This window comes from Numida meleagris, chromosome 1 (assembly GCF_002078875.1).
Source record: "Numida meleagris isolate 19003 breed g44 Domestic line chromosome 1, NumMel1.0, whole genome shotgun sequence".
Classification (NCBI taxonomy): domain Eukaryota; kingdom Metazoa; phylum Chordata; class Aves; order Galliformes; family Numididae; genus Numida; species Numida meleagris.
In genome coordinates this window covers 36,886,447-36,904,939 of record NC_034409.1, presented here as the reverse complement: position 1 = coordinate 36,904,939, position 18,493 = coordinate 36,886,447, and the positions used below count along the sequence as shown (strand labels likewise).

The 18,493-nt window shown below is 39.2% G+C and overlaps 1 protein-coding gene across 1 annotated transcript; it reads right to left on the bottom strand.

Annotated features, from left to right (window-relative positions):
- On the bottom strand, positions 5,896 to 18,270 carry RAB21 (RAB21, member RAS oncogene family). Its single transcript, XM_021385187.1, has 7 exons — positions 17,885 to 18,270; positions 11,238 to 11,297; positions 10,931 to 11,038; positions 9,737 to 9,800; positions 8,875 to 8,929; positions 8,385 to 8,473; positions 5,896 to 7,568 (listed from the first exon to the last, which is right to left on the bottom strand). Exons 1-7 carry the CDS (start codon positions 18,029 to 18,031, stop codon positions 7,429 to 7,431), a joined length of 663 nt encoding a protein of 220 aa, XP_021240862.1. The 5' UTR covers positions 18,032 to 18,270; the 3' UTR covers positions 5,896 to 7,428.

Below are 18,493 nucleotides of genomic sequence, written 5' to 3'. Positions count from 1 at the left end.
TGAGGTGCTGACAGTGCATGGAAAGAATAAATCAATGGAAGAACTACATTTACTCCTAAAAGCTCTTGAGATTTTCCTTCTTTGATCAATAAACATCTCAAATAGAAAATACACTCTGACATAAGGATTGTAGGATTTAAGTATTGACTTCTGAAAAGTGCAAATCAAGGAGCTAAGAACAACCAAGGCAGCAAGTGAGAAAACCCTCCTTTCCTTTTGCTTGCTATTTTCATTCACAATGTCCACCTAGTTCAAATCCTTAGCATCAGCTGAACAGTAACTTTCACTAGGGAAGTGAGATCAAACACTCCTTGTAGAGAGGGGACATCAGTATTATATGAAACATTGCTGTTGGTAAACTCCCAATCTTGAGCCTTGGTTCCATGTTCATAGAACTGGTGAGCGTGGTTCAACAGCAACTGCTTCTCCCTTCTCAGTTGTTGCAGGCTGCCAGAGCCAGGTTTTGAGAACCAAAGCTGCATTATGTTGCCGTATGCTCATACTACAGTCTCCAGGGTGTATGGTGGCATAATTTAGAGCAACCTTTCTGAACCTGATTTTGCATCTTCAAGCCATCTTTCAGAAGATCATGCTCAGATGGATCCAAAAACTTGTAATATGAAGAAAAATATAACCTCAGTCTTTACCAAGCCTCTTTGAAATCAGGCCACACCTCCCCCACCCCCAGTAATTTTAAGGGCCCCTTTATTTCAGATTGTTAAAGTTCCAAATTATGTCATTTATTATATGTAAGAATAATTTCCAGATATGACTGTAACAAGGTTTTAGCTTTTTGGCTGTTTATACTTTCCAGCTGTTTTCTTATAATGATTTTCAGTACACGTTTGTCCTCCACTGATCCATTCCTGCTTGCATGCATTTTGACTTTTCATATTTAGCATGAGTGTTTCATCAACGCCTAAAAAGTTCTTGTGTTCTTATTTGACTCTTGGAATTAGTTTATCACATAACTATCTCCGTTTAAATGCATCCTGACAAGTATTTTAGAAACTTCAGCTGCAGCAGCGCACTGGGAAAATTAAGATTTGCAAAGCATCTGGTACACTATTAATATGTCTTTTCAAAGAAGTCTTGTATCTGCAAATTCCAAATAAAGTATTCCTACAATACTCGACAATGTCAAGTTAACTGATGTTAAAACTGATGTGTCCTTTTCAGTGTTGGCTTCTGCCTTACTACAATCTTCTCTGAGTTCAGAATAAATAATTCTATTTGATCAAGCCAGGTAAACTCAATGAGCTTATCATCAGATGAGAAAAATTCAGTCCATCAGTAAAATGCCTGTACAATCAAATAGCACTGACAGCACTCAAGTATTTTGGTTTTAAGTGCTTTCCTCTTCTTCTTCCCCACTAAGAAACTGCCTAATCAAGCTTTTCTGTAGTTTCCTGTCTGAAAAGGAAGAAAACATTCTTCCTACACCTTGAAACCCAAGTCTGTTGACCTTTTAGAACAGAGCACGGTTAACCTGAAGGGTGTACAATTTAACAGTTTCAATAGCTCAAAAGAGACCTGTTATGTGAATTTGGATTTATCACAGGACATCAGACACTCAGCAACAGATGAAAAAGTGGTTATTACTCCCTTCAATCCTCTCTACTTATATTTCTTCTAAGTCAATATCCTAGAATCTGAATTCAGGTACCAGAGGTAGCAGGGACTGTCAGCTCAGTATCTGCCCTTCACTGATCGGGAGGCAGGATACGAACAATTGCTACAGCAGACTGGGGAAGATCACTGCAATACTAGTATTCATTCTTTGTTGTGGTACTTTCAGTGAGATTTTATACACTCAAAAACAAATGTCAATAAGTGAAAAAAGCTCCTCTTAAGAAACTGTTCTCAAAAACAAACAAAAAACAACCACACGTTCTCAGACTGAGAAGAATTGGGTATTACTGCTGTAGGAGAGCTAGTAAAGCAAGCAGGGGGTACACATTTCCTTTCCTGTACAGGGAGATCTCAGGCAAGGAAAGTTTCCTGTGGTATTAGTTCCTTATCAATGAGGAAAACTGTAGCCAACAAGCATTAAGAGACATAACCCCTTACTGACTACTCTACAGCTGCACCAGGCCATGCTGCTCACCTGGAGGCACAAAGCAAAGTAAAAGATGTTTTTCCAATCTACCTTTCAACGTCCTCTTACTGATTAAATTATCAATCCTCCAAGCTGTCCAACACAAGAGAGCGCACAGCTACTCCCTGCAGTCAGACATTTCAGGGCTGTAGAAAATGCCTGTCTATGGACAGTTATGGCTGAGTTCAGTAAAGTTGGTAGTCTCACAAAAACTAATCAAAATATATCAGCTTGAAATCAATTTTCATTTTGGAAATAGTTTGAAAAATTTAGATTTTTTAAATAGATCACAGTAACTATTTTCTAAGCCAAAATATTTTCCACCTGTCTTTGTAGTAATGGTGATAGTTCCATTCTCACTTTTAAAGCCATCTCAATGGAAGAGACATTGCAGATTCTGCAGAGTTCTCAGAACTGTTTGTCTCATTCTGCTCTACTCACAGTAGCTGATGACAGCACTGAGAACACAGGAATGAAAAGAATATACATTATCATTTCATAAAAAAAGCCTAAATTCAGTAGATGGCTACAACACTGAGATGGAACAGGTTGATCCTAAACAAAGCAAAAACCCCATGGCTGATCAAAATCCCCTCAAACAAAAGGATGAGCAACATGTAAAGTTAATAGGGAGCTAGTTTTGAGGTTCTCTCTTTTGAGCTTGTGCAACAACTGGTGCCAAAGATCTTAGTCTTCACTGTTAGTCCTTCACACAGCATTAACTGACTTCATTGAATGATGCATTCTGACAAGTCAGGAAAAAAATCCCAACCTTTGAAGTGAAGCTTAACAAAATCATATAGTTGAATATCTCCTTTAAAAGGAGTATATTTTGGTCAAGATTTAAATAGGTTAGCATTGTGCCTGAAAACCCATTCAAAGTTAGTTGTATTCACTTCTTTAACAAGGCAAAAAAAAATGGTATTTCACAGATGGAAAAATCAATCTAGGAAGTCAGTCACCTCAGAAGAGCTCTGAATTAGGTGATTAGCATTGCTGGAAAGGCACACTACCACCCCCACCAAGAACCAGTTAACTTACCACAGGCACCTTCAGTTTCTCCTACTTCTCCTTTTCCCTCCACAAGAGAAAAAAGCACAAAAGAAAATGGAGGCAGGTTGCTCCACTTTTCTTGTTCCCCTGCTTTACCATTCATCCCACTTGTCTGCTTTCAGCTTCTAGAGATTTTCATTCATTCTCAAGCAGGCCTCCCACTCCTCTTACCTTCTTTAAACTGACACCAACATTTTCTGTGAACCTCTCTGAGGCTCCAGCCACCTTCTAAGACTGCCTAACATTTTGCAAGACTTTTTCATTTGGCTTTGAATCTTGAAACCTAAAAATTCTATTTCTGTTCTAGAGCTGTAAGCTAAATGAGTTACATACTTAGAACAAATAGAAGTAGCAGGATAGAAAGACTCAGGGATTCTTGCCTTCTACCACATCAAAAAGTATGCCTGTCCATAACATGTAAATATTATCAGAGAAAAGTGTGTAAAGTCAAGGTGATGCTCAGTTACTTACCTGTCTCAAGAGACTAGTCAATGCAATTCATCTGGTCATTAGATCTTAAAATTCTACGCAAGTCCACTGAAAGCCAGTAACCACTCTCAAGTCTTTAGAGCTAGTTACATTCAGCTCCAAGCACTAAGCATCAGAAATAATTTAATAGCTTCCTTGTCTACCTCATCACATAGAACTTTTGATCTATAGCTTATAGTTCATAACTGTAATACAACAAGACTGCATCCAAAAACAACTCTTAAAAGAGATACATACCACTGCATTTAAGTCTTTGGACTTTGGTTTGTTAGATATTGTTTCAGCAAGTAATAAAACTTCATAGGTATCTCAAGTATTTATAGTAACTGCAAAACTGTAAGCAGCTACTTAAAGTTGCTTTAGAAAAGTATTTGTACTCACATACTACCATAAAGGAAGTCCCATATGCTATCTTTGTCAAAATTTACCCTGAGGAGGCGTGTTCAAGGTTGTAAATCCTCTTAATGTTGACTTCCATGCTGTAGTAGGAATCTGGTTGGTATTATCTATTCATTAATAAAGGTACTTTGTCACGTTGCTCTCTTGAACCATTCTCATACATGCATATATACAGGCATACAAACTAGTCAATCTAGATAAATTTCAAAGGCAAGATTTAAAAAAAAACTCTAGACACACAGTATTAGTACTGGGTTACTCAAGTAAGATTCTGCTCAAGTGCAGAAAACCAAGCTACTTGTGCTTTCTCACACATTTAATCCAAGTAACAGTCTAGATACCTTCCGCAAAGAGTAGAAGTGATTTTTCCATAACAGTTGTACTTTGCCTGGCAAGAATGAATAGCTCAAGTCTTATGTTAATCAACCTCAATCAATAATATCTTTACTTGTCTAGGAAGCTAGCTTCCATAAATTCATGTTCAACTTTCACTCTCTATTTCCACCATCCCAGCCTTTTGTTTTAGATGCACAGTCCAATCAGCTGTTTCCAAACATTAAGAAACCACAAGTATTCTAGATAATGTCTCAGATCAGTAGATAATATTAAACAAACTGGCTTTCAGGTGACTTCTGTTTTACTACTCATGCAATTAAACCAATATTTTCTTAGAAAAGTCACTGACTGGAGACAATCCTTTCCTTCCTTTAAAGGAAGTAAAGATCCTATTACAGGAGTGTTTATAAATAACTGTCATATGAATCCATACTGCAGTCTTTGTAACATTTTATAACACTTGCCTGAGACATATGTATTACAACACATTTAACAACCTAATATCAGAGAAGAAGGATTTTTAAGAACTATACTCAGGCTCATACTCATATCACCAGATACGATATCTTGCTAAATGGATTTGAGTTCCCCAAATAAAATCCACCAGCCAAGTTACAGCTTAAACAGCAAAGCTCCCATTCAGGCTTTGTCATTTTGTAGTTTCATTGAATTTAAGAGCAGTAACTTCTGAGAATTTCTTTTGAAGTAGTATTTTGCTAATAGCAGCCAAATATTTATTTATTTTAAGTACAAAAGACCAATTTCCTTACCCTCACGGAAGTTTTCAGTAGCTAACAGTTTCAGTTTTGCAAGTGAATTAACGGTTGGTATCAAGGTGACTTTGTTAAATTTTGTATTTGACAGAAGTCACGCAGAGTCCCTACTACGGAATACCTTTTTGCATGCAGCTCAATATTGCATGCCTGCAGACTGCATTCACAGTGGTCCAATTCATGCAGTGTTTACCCAAGTCTATGTTATCACAGCTATCCACTTCAACAAAGCAGAGAATGCTCTGCTCTGAAGGGAAGACATGCTCTGGAATAGATGAGGAAGCAGATAGCTCAGAACTTAACAAGCCTCATCAAGGTTTTTTGACTCTTGGTAAAGAGTGAAATTGGAATTTAAAAAAAAAATCAGGTATCTCCCCATTAGAGAAGTTCCAATCTTGAACATAGGAGCTCAACTTCACTCCTCATATCAATATGACTGACTTGTCTAGTGAATGTATTTGAAGATATTTTAAAAAAAACTGACCTGTTTTTAACTTTGGCAAGGCTCACTCAAGTTGGATATAATACCAGAATGTTTACTTAAGTGTTGCTATATTGACACAGTCATGAATTTTAGAATCAGAGCAAGGCTCTGTGCAGTCATGTAGTATCATCTTCACTAGCAAAAAAACCACCCACATTTTCTGACATGGCTGTATGCATGATGGGCAGAGCATACCAGTGTTAGCTTTAGAGAGAGTTTATGTACCACAGTTTAAGCAGAAAGAAAGGAAATAAAAGCATCAGGACCAGTCTGTAGCAAAGCCATCTATTATTTCAGAGAAAATAGATATCAGATGAAGACATATTTCTTACATGTCAGACTGATTAGTTCCTACTACTCCTGTTGTGCACTGTAACATACCCACACCATTCAATGCATTTATATGCAATACTAATACTACCCTTCAGAAAAAGGAAGGCCAAGAAATACTCTATTTTGTCATAGACATCACCTTTACTGTTTTTCCAAGCATGACAACTTAAGTAAAAAATTCAGAGCACAAAACACTTTGAACTACCACCATTTGTGTTCCTTCTGTGATAGCAATTTATACACTATTTCTGAAATCCCTCCTCCCAGAACCTTAAGTGGGCTTCAAAAAGCATTACAAGTAGAAGAGCAAGTCAAGAGTAAGTTCAGTTTTGTCTAGTATTCCCAAATTTACAATTGCATCTGGCAAGTTTCTTACCTTCCACATAACAATTCCAAGTCAGAAGCAGTTCTAATTAATGCCAATTCATTTTTCCACACAAGCCTTGCAATACAAGAAAAACTTATGCTCATTTTTTTTTTCTAATGCTGTCTTGGTGCACAAATGTATTAATGCAGATTAAGAGTTTCCCCACATCTGGTTTAGGTGGTGACCAGATAGACAGGGGCTAAATTTGCTCCAGTTCTCTGGGGATACTCTGGGAGGCAAGATAAATGCACGCTCCAGCTGTTTCAGCTGGGAGTCAAATGCCTCAATGTTTAACAGCAGCCTAAGGAAGCATTCCCTTCCTACTTAGGGGGTACTCTAAATACTTCTGCTTGCCAGAAAAGAAAGCTTAAAGAATACTGTAGCTATGAGTTCACAAAAAAAAAAGCTGTTTTCAATTTTCAGGAAGGGGAAATAGAATGAACAGTTCAACAGTACACATGAAAAGCTTGCATCTTTTCACTGACTTATTCACTTCACAATCACTGACAAGACTGATGTACATATTTCTGCACCTGCACTTGTAAAAGCAGATAAAATATTTAATAGGTAATTTACAATGTATTTTACCAGCTTGGCATACAGGATGAACAGAATATATCAAAGTAGTTGACGGTTATAGGCTTGTGGAGGCCCTGCAAAAATATTACTTAATGTATCTGCTAATTTAAAAAAAAAATCAATGTGCATTTTAGAAGTGATACAATTCAATCTAGCATGAAATACAAAGAGCTGCAAAAATGTATACCATTCCAACAACAACGTATATAAGTTATTAAATAATGATCTGATTTAAAAGAATATAAATGAAGCCTTTAAGTAGGTCTTTTCTACATGCATATTATTCCTCATTAAAGAAAAATATGTAAAAAGGCCATTGGTAATTGCTTTGTTAACCACTGTAGAAAATGCCAATTCTCTGGTCACAGACGCCACTAGTTTAGCACTTAAGGTCTCTGCAGTGTTATATGTGATTATTTTTAAATACTGTTAACTCTATTACTCCACTGGTAAAGAACGCGTGACTTGGAATATGGCAGTCTTCATATTGAGAGGGCAGTGATGCACAGTTTTGTCACTATCCAGAAGAACAGCACCCTCCACTGCTCTGTACTTGTGGTTCATCATCAATGATCTGTACACCTCGCCTTGCTGTTCCTGACTGACTGGATCCATTGCCTCTTGCTCTTTCATCCACTTGAGCAGTTTCTATCATTCCTGCAAATATAGCGTATTAGATGAAACGTATTAGCATTCCACTGTGTTATGACACAAGACCTTAAGATCTTAATCTATTCGAGTTACACGCACAAAGTTCAGCAAGACTGATTCACTTAATTATGCACACGTAAACACTCTGGAATACCAAGGCATAGTTGAAGGAAAACGTTTAAATCTTTTTCCTAAAGCATAAAGCATTCAGAAGTTCTTGTTGACTATGGAAAATCTCAGATGCTCCGATGTTCTGGAGTTAGTGACCTTCAAAAGCCAGATTTACCCACTCATATTAGAAACACTTGGTCAACTAAAACCACACAACCCACAAAACACAACCATGCTGGTGAAGTTCTGCTTAATTTCTTGCAAAATAATAACACTGCAAATAGGATAGCTTCCCTGTGTTGTGTTTTATCCTAGGTTCAGTATTCTTTATCATTTGCTTCATCTACTCATTACAGTTTCAAGTTTATGAACTGTAACTGACATCGTTTGACAATATATTTGAAAGATGTTGAGTATAAAGTAGAGAGCAGTGAGAATAATCGCACTAAGCTTGATCTGAAGTTACTACTTAAGTATGTTGAGTGAAACAGAAAGCCCAGGACTCCAACAGAGCAAGAAAGATGTTCTTGAAGTACAGCATGAATTTTCATCCATACATCAAGTTTACATAGCTGTTCCAATACAGAAGTGGACTGCAGTACACTCAGAGGAAAACAGTTCTCAGTGATTTAAAGGGTTTTTTATAGGGTTTGAAGCATTCCTGAAACCTTTGTGTATAAACTTGTCATGAACAAATTAGACAATACCTACTTTTACAGAGGTCAAGAAACAGTTCTTCAATTCCTTTATTCTGCTTAGCTGACGTATGATAATGTTTTGCTCCAACAGATTCAGCATACCTGTAAGAATGCAGATAAGAAGAAGAGTAAGATGCATTGAGTAACTTAGTCTTTCTAAGCCACTTTACATAAAGTAGAAAGGAGTTTAATTAACTCTTAATTCATACATGCTGATTTAGCAAAGGGAACTGTGGTTAAAATTGAGCAATTCAAAAAATATTAGCTTAAGTACATTTCTAGACACGACAGCTACAAATGTTGACTTTTGTCAGAAATGATGTAAAACTCAAATAACACTTGGATCATTAAGGACATTCCAAGATTAAGATACTAACAGAACACTTTGTAGGAGCCAGCCAGGCACAGCTAGTTATGCCTGCCAGTTGTTAAAAACATCACAAGTTTATTACCCCAACGTAAATCTGCAATGACTGCTTCTATTAATAATTGGTGTGACTTACGTTTCTGCTTCTTGCACTGAAACATGTCTCTCTTTTTCCAAGTCTATTTTGTTACCTGTTGAGAACAAGTTAATATTTCACATCTTTCTACTCCAAAATTAACAAAAGTCATGTAATCATTGTACCTTATCTTCCCCCCCCCCCCAAGCTGCTTCAATAAAAACAGATTCTTACACAAGTCTATCTAGACCACAACATCCTTTAAAAGCCCCCTTTCAGTCAAACATTTACAGGCCATGAGCTTTTGTAGCTATATCAGGATAGTTGAATACCTTGATAAGTTAAAAGAAGAAAAGTAGTGGCTTTTATTCGGCAAAATATCTGTGCTGCAGAATGTAGTTTTCATAGAATATCCACATACCTATCCCCCTGAAACTTAAAATCAGATCTAATGATTAAAACTTCAAAACTAGTATTTACATGCATTTGTAAAAATTTATTTAAATATCCAAGTTTTAGACTTATTCCCCACTCTCCACACCCAAGCACTTAATTCTGAAAACAGACAAGTATCCAGTCTGTGCCACTGCAAACAGTACATAAAAAAACAAGGAGTCAGGGTACTTGTAAGAAGGATCTAACACATTTGAGATTTATGTTTCTTCATTCAACTTTGAACTTTCCAACTTGTCTGAACCATACACTTCTGCCATAGTGCATCACTGAACTTTTTCTAAATTAATGCTATTTTCTTCAGTTGTGATCCATTGAAGCTTCTAGCTCCAAATGCCTTTTTAATTGCCAAATTCACTTCAGATTTATCCCTTCATATGCACAAGCTGTTACAGTAGAGCTTGGAAGGTAATATCAAAAGAAAAATTTCCAATTCAGTCACTAGAATCATATGTTAAAGAATACTTACCTACTATACATAAACAGATTTCATTGCCCAGCATTTTTCTTAATTCCTTAACCCAGTTTTTTACCTGCATAAAGAACAGAGGTAAGTTTGATTTCTCATGATACACTGCCAGTTTAGCCACTGTGGAACTGGCCCATTTCCTTCATTAGCTGTTAAAGCCTGAAACAAATGTGTTTAGAACAGAGTCTGACAAAATATTCTTTACACGGCTACACATGGCTCTTGTTCATAGTTGAAATCTAGAGCAAAGTGACTTGGATAATCCAACCATTAAGTTACTTCTGAAACTGAACTCTTTAAACTCACATGAGCCCCACTGCAAAGAACAAGTTCACTACATCAGCCACTTTAGATGCACAGAAAGGCACAAGATGAACTGATAGACAAGTCAGTGGTGCAAGCGCGTGGCAATGCAAAAAGCACTTTACTTGCCTTACACTGGACTATTTCTTTAAATTGCTTATTCTGCTGTAGAACCATATCCTGATACTGCCTCCATCACTAATTCAAGCCTGGCCATACAGCCATTTCCTATTCCTCTAGAGGAGAAGTCCTACTGTTTTTGCCATAAGCTCATCAGGTCCAGACTCCTCAGAGAAGCGTATCTGTTTACAGCTGGGGCATCCCACAGAGCAACAGCACCAGTCTCACACAGGACTGGACAAAAACTCACCGGCCTCAACCTGATCAACTAATACCGTAAAGTAGCTGATGATCAAATTTCAGATTAAATGAAGACTTGGAAGTTCAAATGTCTATAATCACCAAGAATGCAACATTTCCACTTCTGTGTATTGTGATTTCAGAGTGTTCATAATCTGAAGCTTAATATCCTTAATATATTTGAGCAATTTGATTTATACGGTAGAGAACAGTACTTTATATTATCACAAAAGTACTTCTATTCACATTTATAGTCTGTTACATATCTAATTCTCTGGTGTTCTTTGAATAACTCTGCTAGACCCTTATTAGGAGTAGGCTTCAAAAAATAAGGTGTACACTTTCATTACACGGTCTAATTTTGTAGATGTAATATTATCTGCAAATGACAATCAGGCATTAATCTCATTATTCAGGCAAATTAAGCATAGGTACTATCCCTGAAACAGAAGATTCCCCATAAGCACACTCATATCATAGATTCCCTTTCAATCAGGATACACTTTACATAGGTAAAAATCTGTTCGGTACCTTCTGGAAAGAGTCCTCATCTGTTATATCATATACTAGAATAGCACCATTAGAGTCTCTGTAGTAGATTGGCCCCAGTGCATGAAATCTTTCTTGACCAGCTGTATCCTGCATTTAAAAAAAAACACTTGTTAGTATGTAAGACTGTAACAATACTGTGAGAGATTCCAATGACTTCAAACTTCTACTTTATTACAGAGTGCCTAGAATTCAAATGTTATCAAACAGAATATTTTCCTGAAAAATAACTTACTTAACTAGGGAGGTAGTGCATAGTGGGGAGGACAGTTTAGGAAAGCAAACATACCCATATTGCAAGGTTTACTCTTTTCCCGCCAATATTCAGCTTCTTTGTAAGAAAAGATGCCTGGAAAGCAAAACAGAGTTCAGTTTTCACACACAAATATGTCTGTCTGACTTCAGATTTATTTACTAATACAAATATCTCAATCAACAGAAGACAGATTCCTGAATCAAAATACTCCCTGAGCCAGAAGGCTGGGTCAATATTAAGCCAGTTAGTCATTTCACTACAGTTTGCCAGAAATCTGTTCTAATTAAGTCTGCCTTGAGCAAATCATTTCCTACATCTTTCTGCTGTTGCTCTAAATGACTTAAGAGAGATAAGAACGTTGAATTCTGAACAAGGATAAGCCTAAGCTGAACTTGAAACACTTCACGAGAGTACACAAAGCTACCTGGATTTTAAGGTTGCAGGTATTAGTACAATAGTTCAGTACTAGTGAAACAGTAAAGATAAAATAGTTCAGATTTAGAGCTAGAAGTCTCACAACATTAGTAATTTGCAAGAACTTCCTTCATCTGTATTTTTCTTCCTGCTGAAATGAGCTCACAGCTCTCTTCATTTTACGCCCTCCCCCAGTATTCATTCAGATACTGTTTCTGAAAGCCCAGTGTTAACGCTACTCAGGTAACAGGACCACAGGAAGCAGGAGAAGGAGTACATACAGAAGAAAAGCAAGTGGCAAAGTGAAAAAAGCCTCAGAAGAAACATACACGCTCCTCTATGTATTCTACTGCATTGTCTTCTGAAAACATTTGACATGACCAGAACACATTGCAAGCTTAGCCTAATTTCCGTAACTCAGAAAGATGTCTGTTCTCAGAACCTGCATGGCACGCACTTTCAAATGCTATACTCTTCTGCTACCCTTAGATAATTAACTGGCTAAAAAAATAAGTATAAAAATTGATATTAGTTCAATAGACTAGAACAGGCTTTGAAGTAGTCAATACATTAAGAACCTGTTCCTCCATTCTGAAGACCAGCAGTAACAGGTTAACATCAGATAATTCAGCTGCCAAGATTAACTTCAGTCTATTTCCCAAGTTTACTCAGCTCCCCTTTCAGTTTCACCTCAGCATACACTCGGTTATCAAGTAATCAGTAGTATCTTCATAAACATTCATCTCAGATCATTTTAGGCTGGCCTGTAGCATTTCAACACAAGCCCTCTGTATGAGAGCACTAATCAGGCACTGAGCTGACTAAAAATCATGTGTATGTAGAAAGGGAAAACGTCATCGGCCATGTCAGCTGCTTGAACCAGTTTGCAGCTTAACAACTAATACATGCACAGAAGACCACAGTAGTTCAATTTACATCAGCATAAACTGCTGTTGAAGTATCTTTCTCAAGTCCTGCCCGTGTTAAACTAATCCAGCATCAATTCTGGCAGTTGTATGACTGAAGATGAGCCAATAATTTTCTTCTCTGTTTTGAAAGAAGTCATACCTCCCTGCAAAGCTTTCCACAAAGTCTGGCAATAAATGGAGCAGAGCCAGAAAGACAGACCACGGGAAAGAAAGACACCCTGAGACTTTCCAAGCACAGGCAGAAAGGAACTAATCACGACCATTGTGTTGAACACACCTAGAATTTAATACCACCCCTTCAGTCTACAGTAAAGTGGTGTAAGTCAACTTCAGGAAGAGTTCCAGACAGCAAGTTTGAAGTATTTAATGCGCTGGTCAACTTGTAACAAACAGCAGAGCTGCAAGTCTTAAACATCAGGACAACACCAGTGGATTTTCATCATAAATTGCGCAGAAGTTCTTTTACAGCTTTCACTCATCTGTTCCTAAGGATCATAAAATCCATGTCTAGTCTCATAATTTGTTCCACTGCATCAGTTTAAAAGTTGTAAGCTCAGATGTTTTAATATACCAACACCTGGATCACATTAAGAAAAGTTATGGGTTAGGCACACTGAATCAAGCTTACCTGCCAACATTTTATTGATCTACTGTACTAAAACACTTGATACTCTACTGTACATCTCAGAGGAATAGCTGTTCAAAGCATCGTTTGCTTTTGTCACTAAAATAAAGCTCTCTCCCAGTTGATGCAAAACTGGCAAAAACCACTCGAGAACCTCATTTTTTGGACCTCTGGACCAAAAGAAAAACGCTTCACTGAAACAGGATTTGCATTAAATACCACAGAACACAATATTCATGAGGTTAAGTCATCATGGCTTTGGACATTGGCCCAGTGAGGATAGCTGTGCTATTAGTCGTCTGACATATCCAATATTAAAGTAGGTTTATCACATCACAGACAAGGTGGTGTGGTTTCTTTATCCTGTTTTGTTTTATAGTAACATGTCCCACAGGTCACTATAGCTTTTGATAGAACATTATCATTTAGGACTAAGAATAGAGTATCTCCTTTTCAATACATCCAAATATTAGAAGGCCAATACACTCAGGCAAGTCTTTTAGTGTTTCCTACAAAAAGTGACATGTGACAGTAGCAAGGGTATTTAGGATTAGCTAATGTATTTGCTCTCTGCATCAAAACTTGGTGCATTTGTACTGTTTTAGGTTATAGCCCAATAAAGTCCTAGATTCCTAACCAAAATGATGATAGTCTATATCAGATATCCTGATTACAACCAAGTTTATATAATAAACTTGCTTGTTAACAAGACTGGTACTTGGTATTTGAGGCAGACATAGTTAATAATGAGCAGAAAACTTTAAAACATGCTGTGAGAAATAGTCAATACTATATTAAACTATAAATGCTTCATTCCTCTATTGTATTCATATACTTGAAGAATACTGTAAGCAGGTCCTGTTCTTAAATTAAAAGGTATGGGTAAGTCTGGTATAATTAGGATCAGTTAAGTATATTTTTAAAGTCACAGTGCCATATACTCCAAAGACAAAACAGCTGATACCTAACGTTTTAAAGTTACACCCACATCAATTTCCATTTGTCTCATGGAAGAGCAAGGTTACTACTCTCCATCCATTCAGAAATTAGAGATGAAAAAGCTAGAGAAAAAAAAATAATCAAGGGATCAGCAGGACTTGCAGTTTTTAGAAATCTGGGGAGTCCAGTGAGTAAAGAAAGTCTTCCCTACAGGTTGTGAGTTCCCTATCCAACCTAGTGTGAGGGGGGAGAGTGTCAGCCACCAAGAGTGTGAAAGCCTTTGAAAGCAATGCCATCCAGACAGCATTAGATGATTACACATTGAAGAGGAGCGACATATGTTCTCATCTCCTGAGAATTTACCCAGTTGAGCACTAGGGAGTTAGTTAAACATCAGTCACGATTTAATTTATAATCAGCAACTCCTTTCCACATTCTTCTCGTTATAATGGCAATTCATTTTAGCTCCGACTTCCAAAAAACAAGTGTATGGGACTACTGTTAATTCCAAGATAAGTAATCTCAAGCAGCTCTTTGAAGTAGACTACTAACCTTGGTATTTTGACTCCAGTGTCTTATGACTAGCATGAAGAATATTCATACACTTAGAAGGAAAGGAGAATGCAATTGTGAGCACTAAAATACCAGTCTCTTTATGTGACTGTAGAAAATCTCTCTGTTCTTTTAATTCCCTTTTAAGAGCTCAGTTCCACATGTGCACAAGGCCCTGCTGAGATCTGACAAAAGGACCTGACAAGAACACCAGGAAGACTCAGCTGGAAAAGATACCCTTGAAAATCACTAGAATACAGCAGGTTTACATCATCTGCACCTTGACTGCTTTATCACAGAGGCATAGCAGGCATACAAACACTGCATGCAGCACTGGACTTCCTTGTATTGCTTTTTCTAAGCTGTCTTACACATCCAAGACAACTTTTCCTGGTTATGCAAGTCCACTAAAGCAGTGAGGATCACTATATATCATTAGCACCACCATGTCTGTGGCTTAGTACACAAAGGTTGTATTTATCCCAAGTAATTAATTACCAGAACATGCCCAGCATATTTCACTTGGTATCATTTTACATCTTAGAATCCTTCAAGAAGATACTGACCTCCGTATTTTGATCAATGGGAACCAATTCTAATCATCCCACCGGGTCTAACAGAAGGTTATGGATTGTCAAGGAAGAAAAACCACAACAAAAACAACCCAGTCTTTCCCACATTTTTCTTCAGCAAATCAATAGCTACCTTAATTTCTATTTGCAGCTCACTGATATCTGATGTAAATGACTTCCAGCTAACAGAACTCCAGCAACATGCCCTGCAGCCTCCTAACTTCAATATAAGCAAGTCCCAGTTTACCACTTCCTTCTAACCAGCACTTAGAAAAAGAGCAGGAGGGGAGAGAGACATATCCCTTTCAATAAAGCTTTCTGTTGCCTACAAATAGGTGACTTTCCTTTCTGCTAGTACACTGACGACCTTCACAATAGGATATGGCTAAGTACAGACTCGCACGCTGCTGGAAGATTCACACTGACCAGCTGAAGGCCTTCCTGTGCTCTCTCCCATCATTGGGGTCACACTACAGGAATCCCCAGCCAACATCTATACAAGAACACTTCAGAAGGCTGTAGTCTCACTATGTTTTTGTTGCAAAAAGGTTGGCATGAAGTACAATAGCACTTCTACCTCACCACCCCCTCCTAAATCAGATTACTGTGGACTGAGAGGCCTTCATCCCACTGACCAGTGATTTTTTTTCCATATAGCTCATCACTGTGGCTCCTTTGCTGAATTAGGAATCCAATATTTATCTAATTTTGGCTTTGTTGGAACCGAAACCTATGTGCTGCAATACTTTGAACTGATGCCACAAAGCAAAGTCACTTCACCAAATTAAGCCTTTAATAAAAAAAAAACTTACAAAAGTGTCACTGTTGTGCTAGTCTCCCCATGTTTTTTTTTTTTTAATGACTGTTTTAATGAGGTTTGGTTACTCCTTCCACTACCATTCTTCTACAATTACAAGATGCAGAAAAACAAGAATGATAATAATTCACAGGCATACACTATATACAACAAGACTCAACAACTGACACTGCACTTTACTATCAATAAGATGCACGTGACTAAGGAGGTTCAGAACAGAAAAAGCAGGGTGAGTTAAGATACACTGCAACTGGTTAAAATACACAGGGAGCAGCTAGAAACCTAATCACAGCAGAGGAACAGAACTTCAATATCACATGTCAGCATGTGCTCCCCTTCCTTCCCAATTCCCAATCCTCCATTCCCCACAAGCAGCCTCAAACAGAAGCTCTTGTGCTGCAGCATCTAGATAGACATTTTACTGTCAACATTTTGGTGCCATTTCAATTTCCATTTTATGACGTCTGTGACCCAGCTCACTTTTTGCTTCTAATTTTAGGCTTTCCGCTGCAGATTTTAAGAGACAACAAAACCAGAGCTACGTCACATGACAAGCTATTCTTTCTGCACAGGATATCAGAATTCAGCTATACACAATCACTGTAGTGCACTTCTAAACATGACTGTTTGCTCAACACTACGCTTCAGGTGGTATAGCAATGCAAGTCACAACTGCAACTCTGATATCTATCAACTGCTGATTGCTTCGGTAGCGTGTCAAGAATAGGTTACCCCCGTGGCAATTAGATCTACAATTAGCTTGCCGTGACTCCATCATCACATTCAGTAAACCTACTAATAGGTACATCTAACAGCCCAGCATGAGTGCAGGCAAATGAACTTCAAAATATTTTTACCTATCTAAAACAAATATGGAGCAACAGTACCTGTTGATGAAATATTAAGTATACTGTTTCCAGTGAGTCTCTAATGTTTCCCTTCTTTTAAGGGAAAGTTTCAGGGTTACACACTCCCAGATGCCCAGGCCACTGGAATCTCCCCCAAGGTGTGCACAAATAGCAAACAGCTACCCTGAGGCACCACCATTTATTCTGTTATTTCACAGGACAGTATACATCACAGTTCTAAAACCACGCTTCCACACACATGCACACAATAAGCAGAAAAGATGCTGTGCAGCTGCAAATAAAGAGGTTAAGCGTGCAGAGAGAGCTTAAGACACGTGCTGATTGTACAACCCACAACATAAAGTTCAAAACACATTTTCCAAGGCCACATAGAACGCACGTGCATTTTACTGCGTGGGATGCAGACCGCTCAGCACTGGGAGGCAGCGACAAACATTGCTTTCAAGTAGACACCCATCACACTTTCACCAGTGGAAGGAATATCACTGCTCAGATGTTGATAAGTTTGGTGACAACTCTTAATGTAAATCGGGCTAGAATTCCAGGAGATTACATGACGGCCTTATGGATCTTGCCTGTTATTAAATCATAAGCCTTAATCTCACAAACCCATTTGTGAAAGCTGCTCTTTCTAACCGCTGGCACGGAGGTAACTCAGGCATCGGGTCTGCCAGCAAGAGGAAGGCTGTCGTTAACAGAAACGCAACACACACGAAACACTTAGTCATCAGCCCACCGCCACCGATTACAACAACCACGTTACTTTAAAGCCGCGCTTCCGCATCCCAACACCCGAACGAACGCATCCACGCGCACGACTGGACAAGAACCACCAGAAGGAAAGCGAGACCCCGAAGCACCACCCCTCGCTACGGGCGCAAACCGAAGCGCGACAGCAGCCCTCGGCAGCGCCCCGGGAGAGGAGCGAGAACCGCCCCCCAGCCCCGCGTTCCCGGCCCGCACCTGCAGCGTGGTGATGTGCTTGTCGTTGAACTTGTTCTCGCAGTAGCGCAGCACCAGGGAGGTTTTCCCCACGCAGCCCTCCCCGAGCAGCACCACCTTGAAGGAGAAGCTGCGACCGCCGGCCGCCGCGCCGGCCCCCGCCGCCATCCGCGCCCCGCCGCCCGCCGGGCCGCCTCACATCCACCGCCCCGCTCCGCGGCGCGCCGCCGCCCGCAGGGGGACGAGGACCGTAGGGAGCGGAAAGAAAAAGCCGGCGGCACGGAACCGAGAAAAGCAGCGGGCAGGAGGAAGCGCCGCGGAAATAAGGAACAGACAGCACCACAAACAGCTTCACGCAGCAGGCGGCCCCGCTGCCCCCTAATGGCGTCTTCTTCCTCCTACGTCACGCACCGCCAGGTCACGCGCCGCGTCGCCGCCAATGGGAGGGGCGGGAGCGGCGGCGGAGAGAGGCCCCGCCCCCCCGCTTCTCGTGGGCGGGGCCAATCCGCCAGGGGGCGGGGCCTAGCGGGCGGGGCGGCCTGTGCATTCGAGGTTTACCAAGAAATTACCTTATCCAGAAATAAAGTGTCAGCAGGGAAAGAACGCCGCACGAGGTTCATGCGCACATGT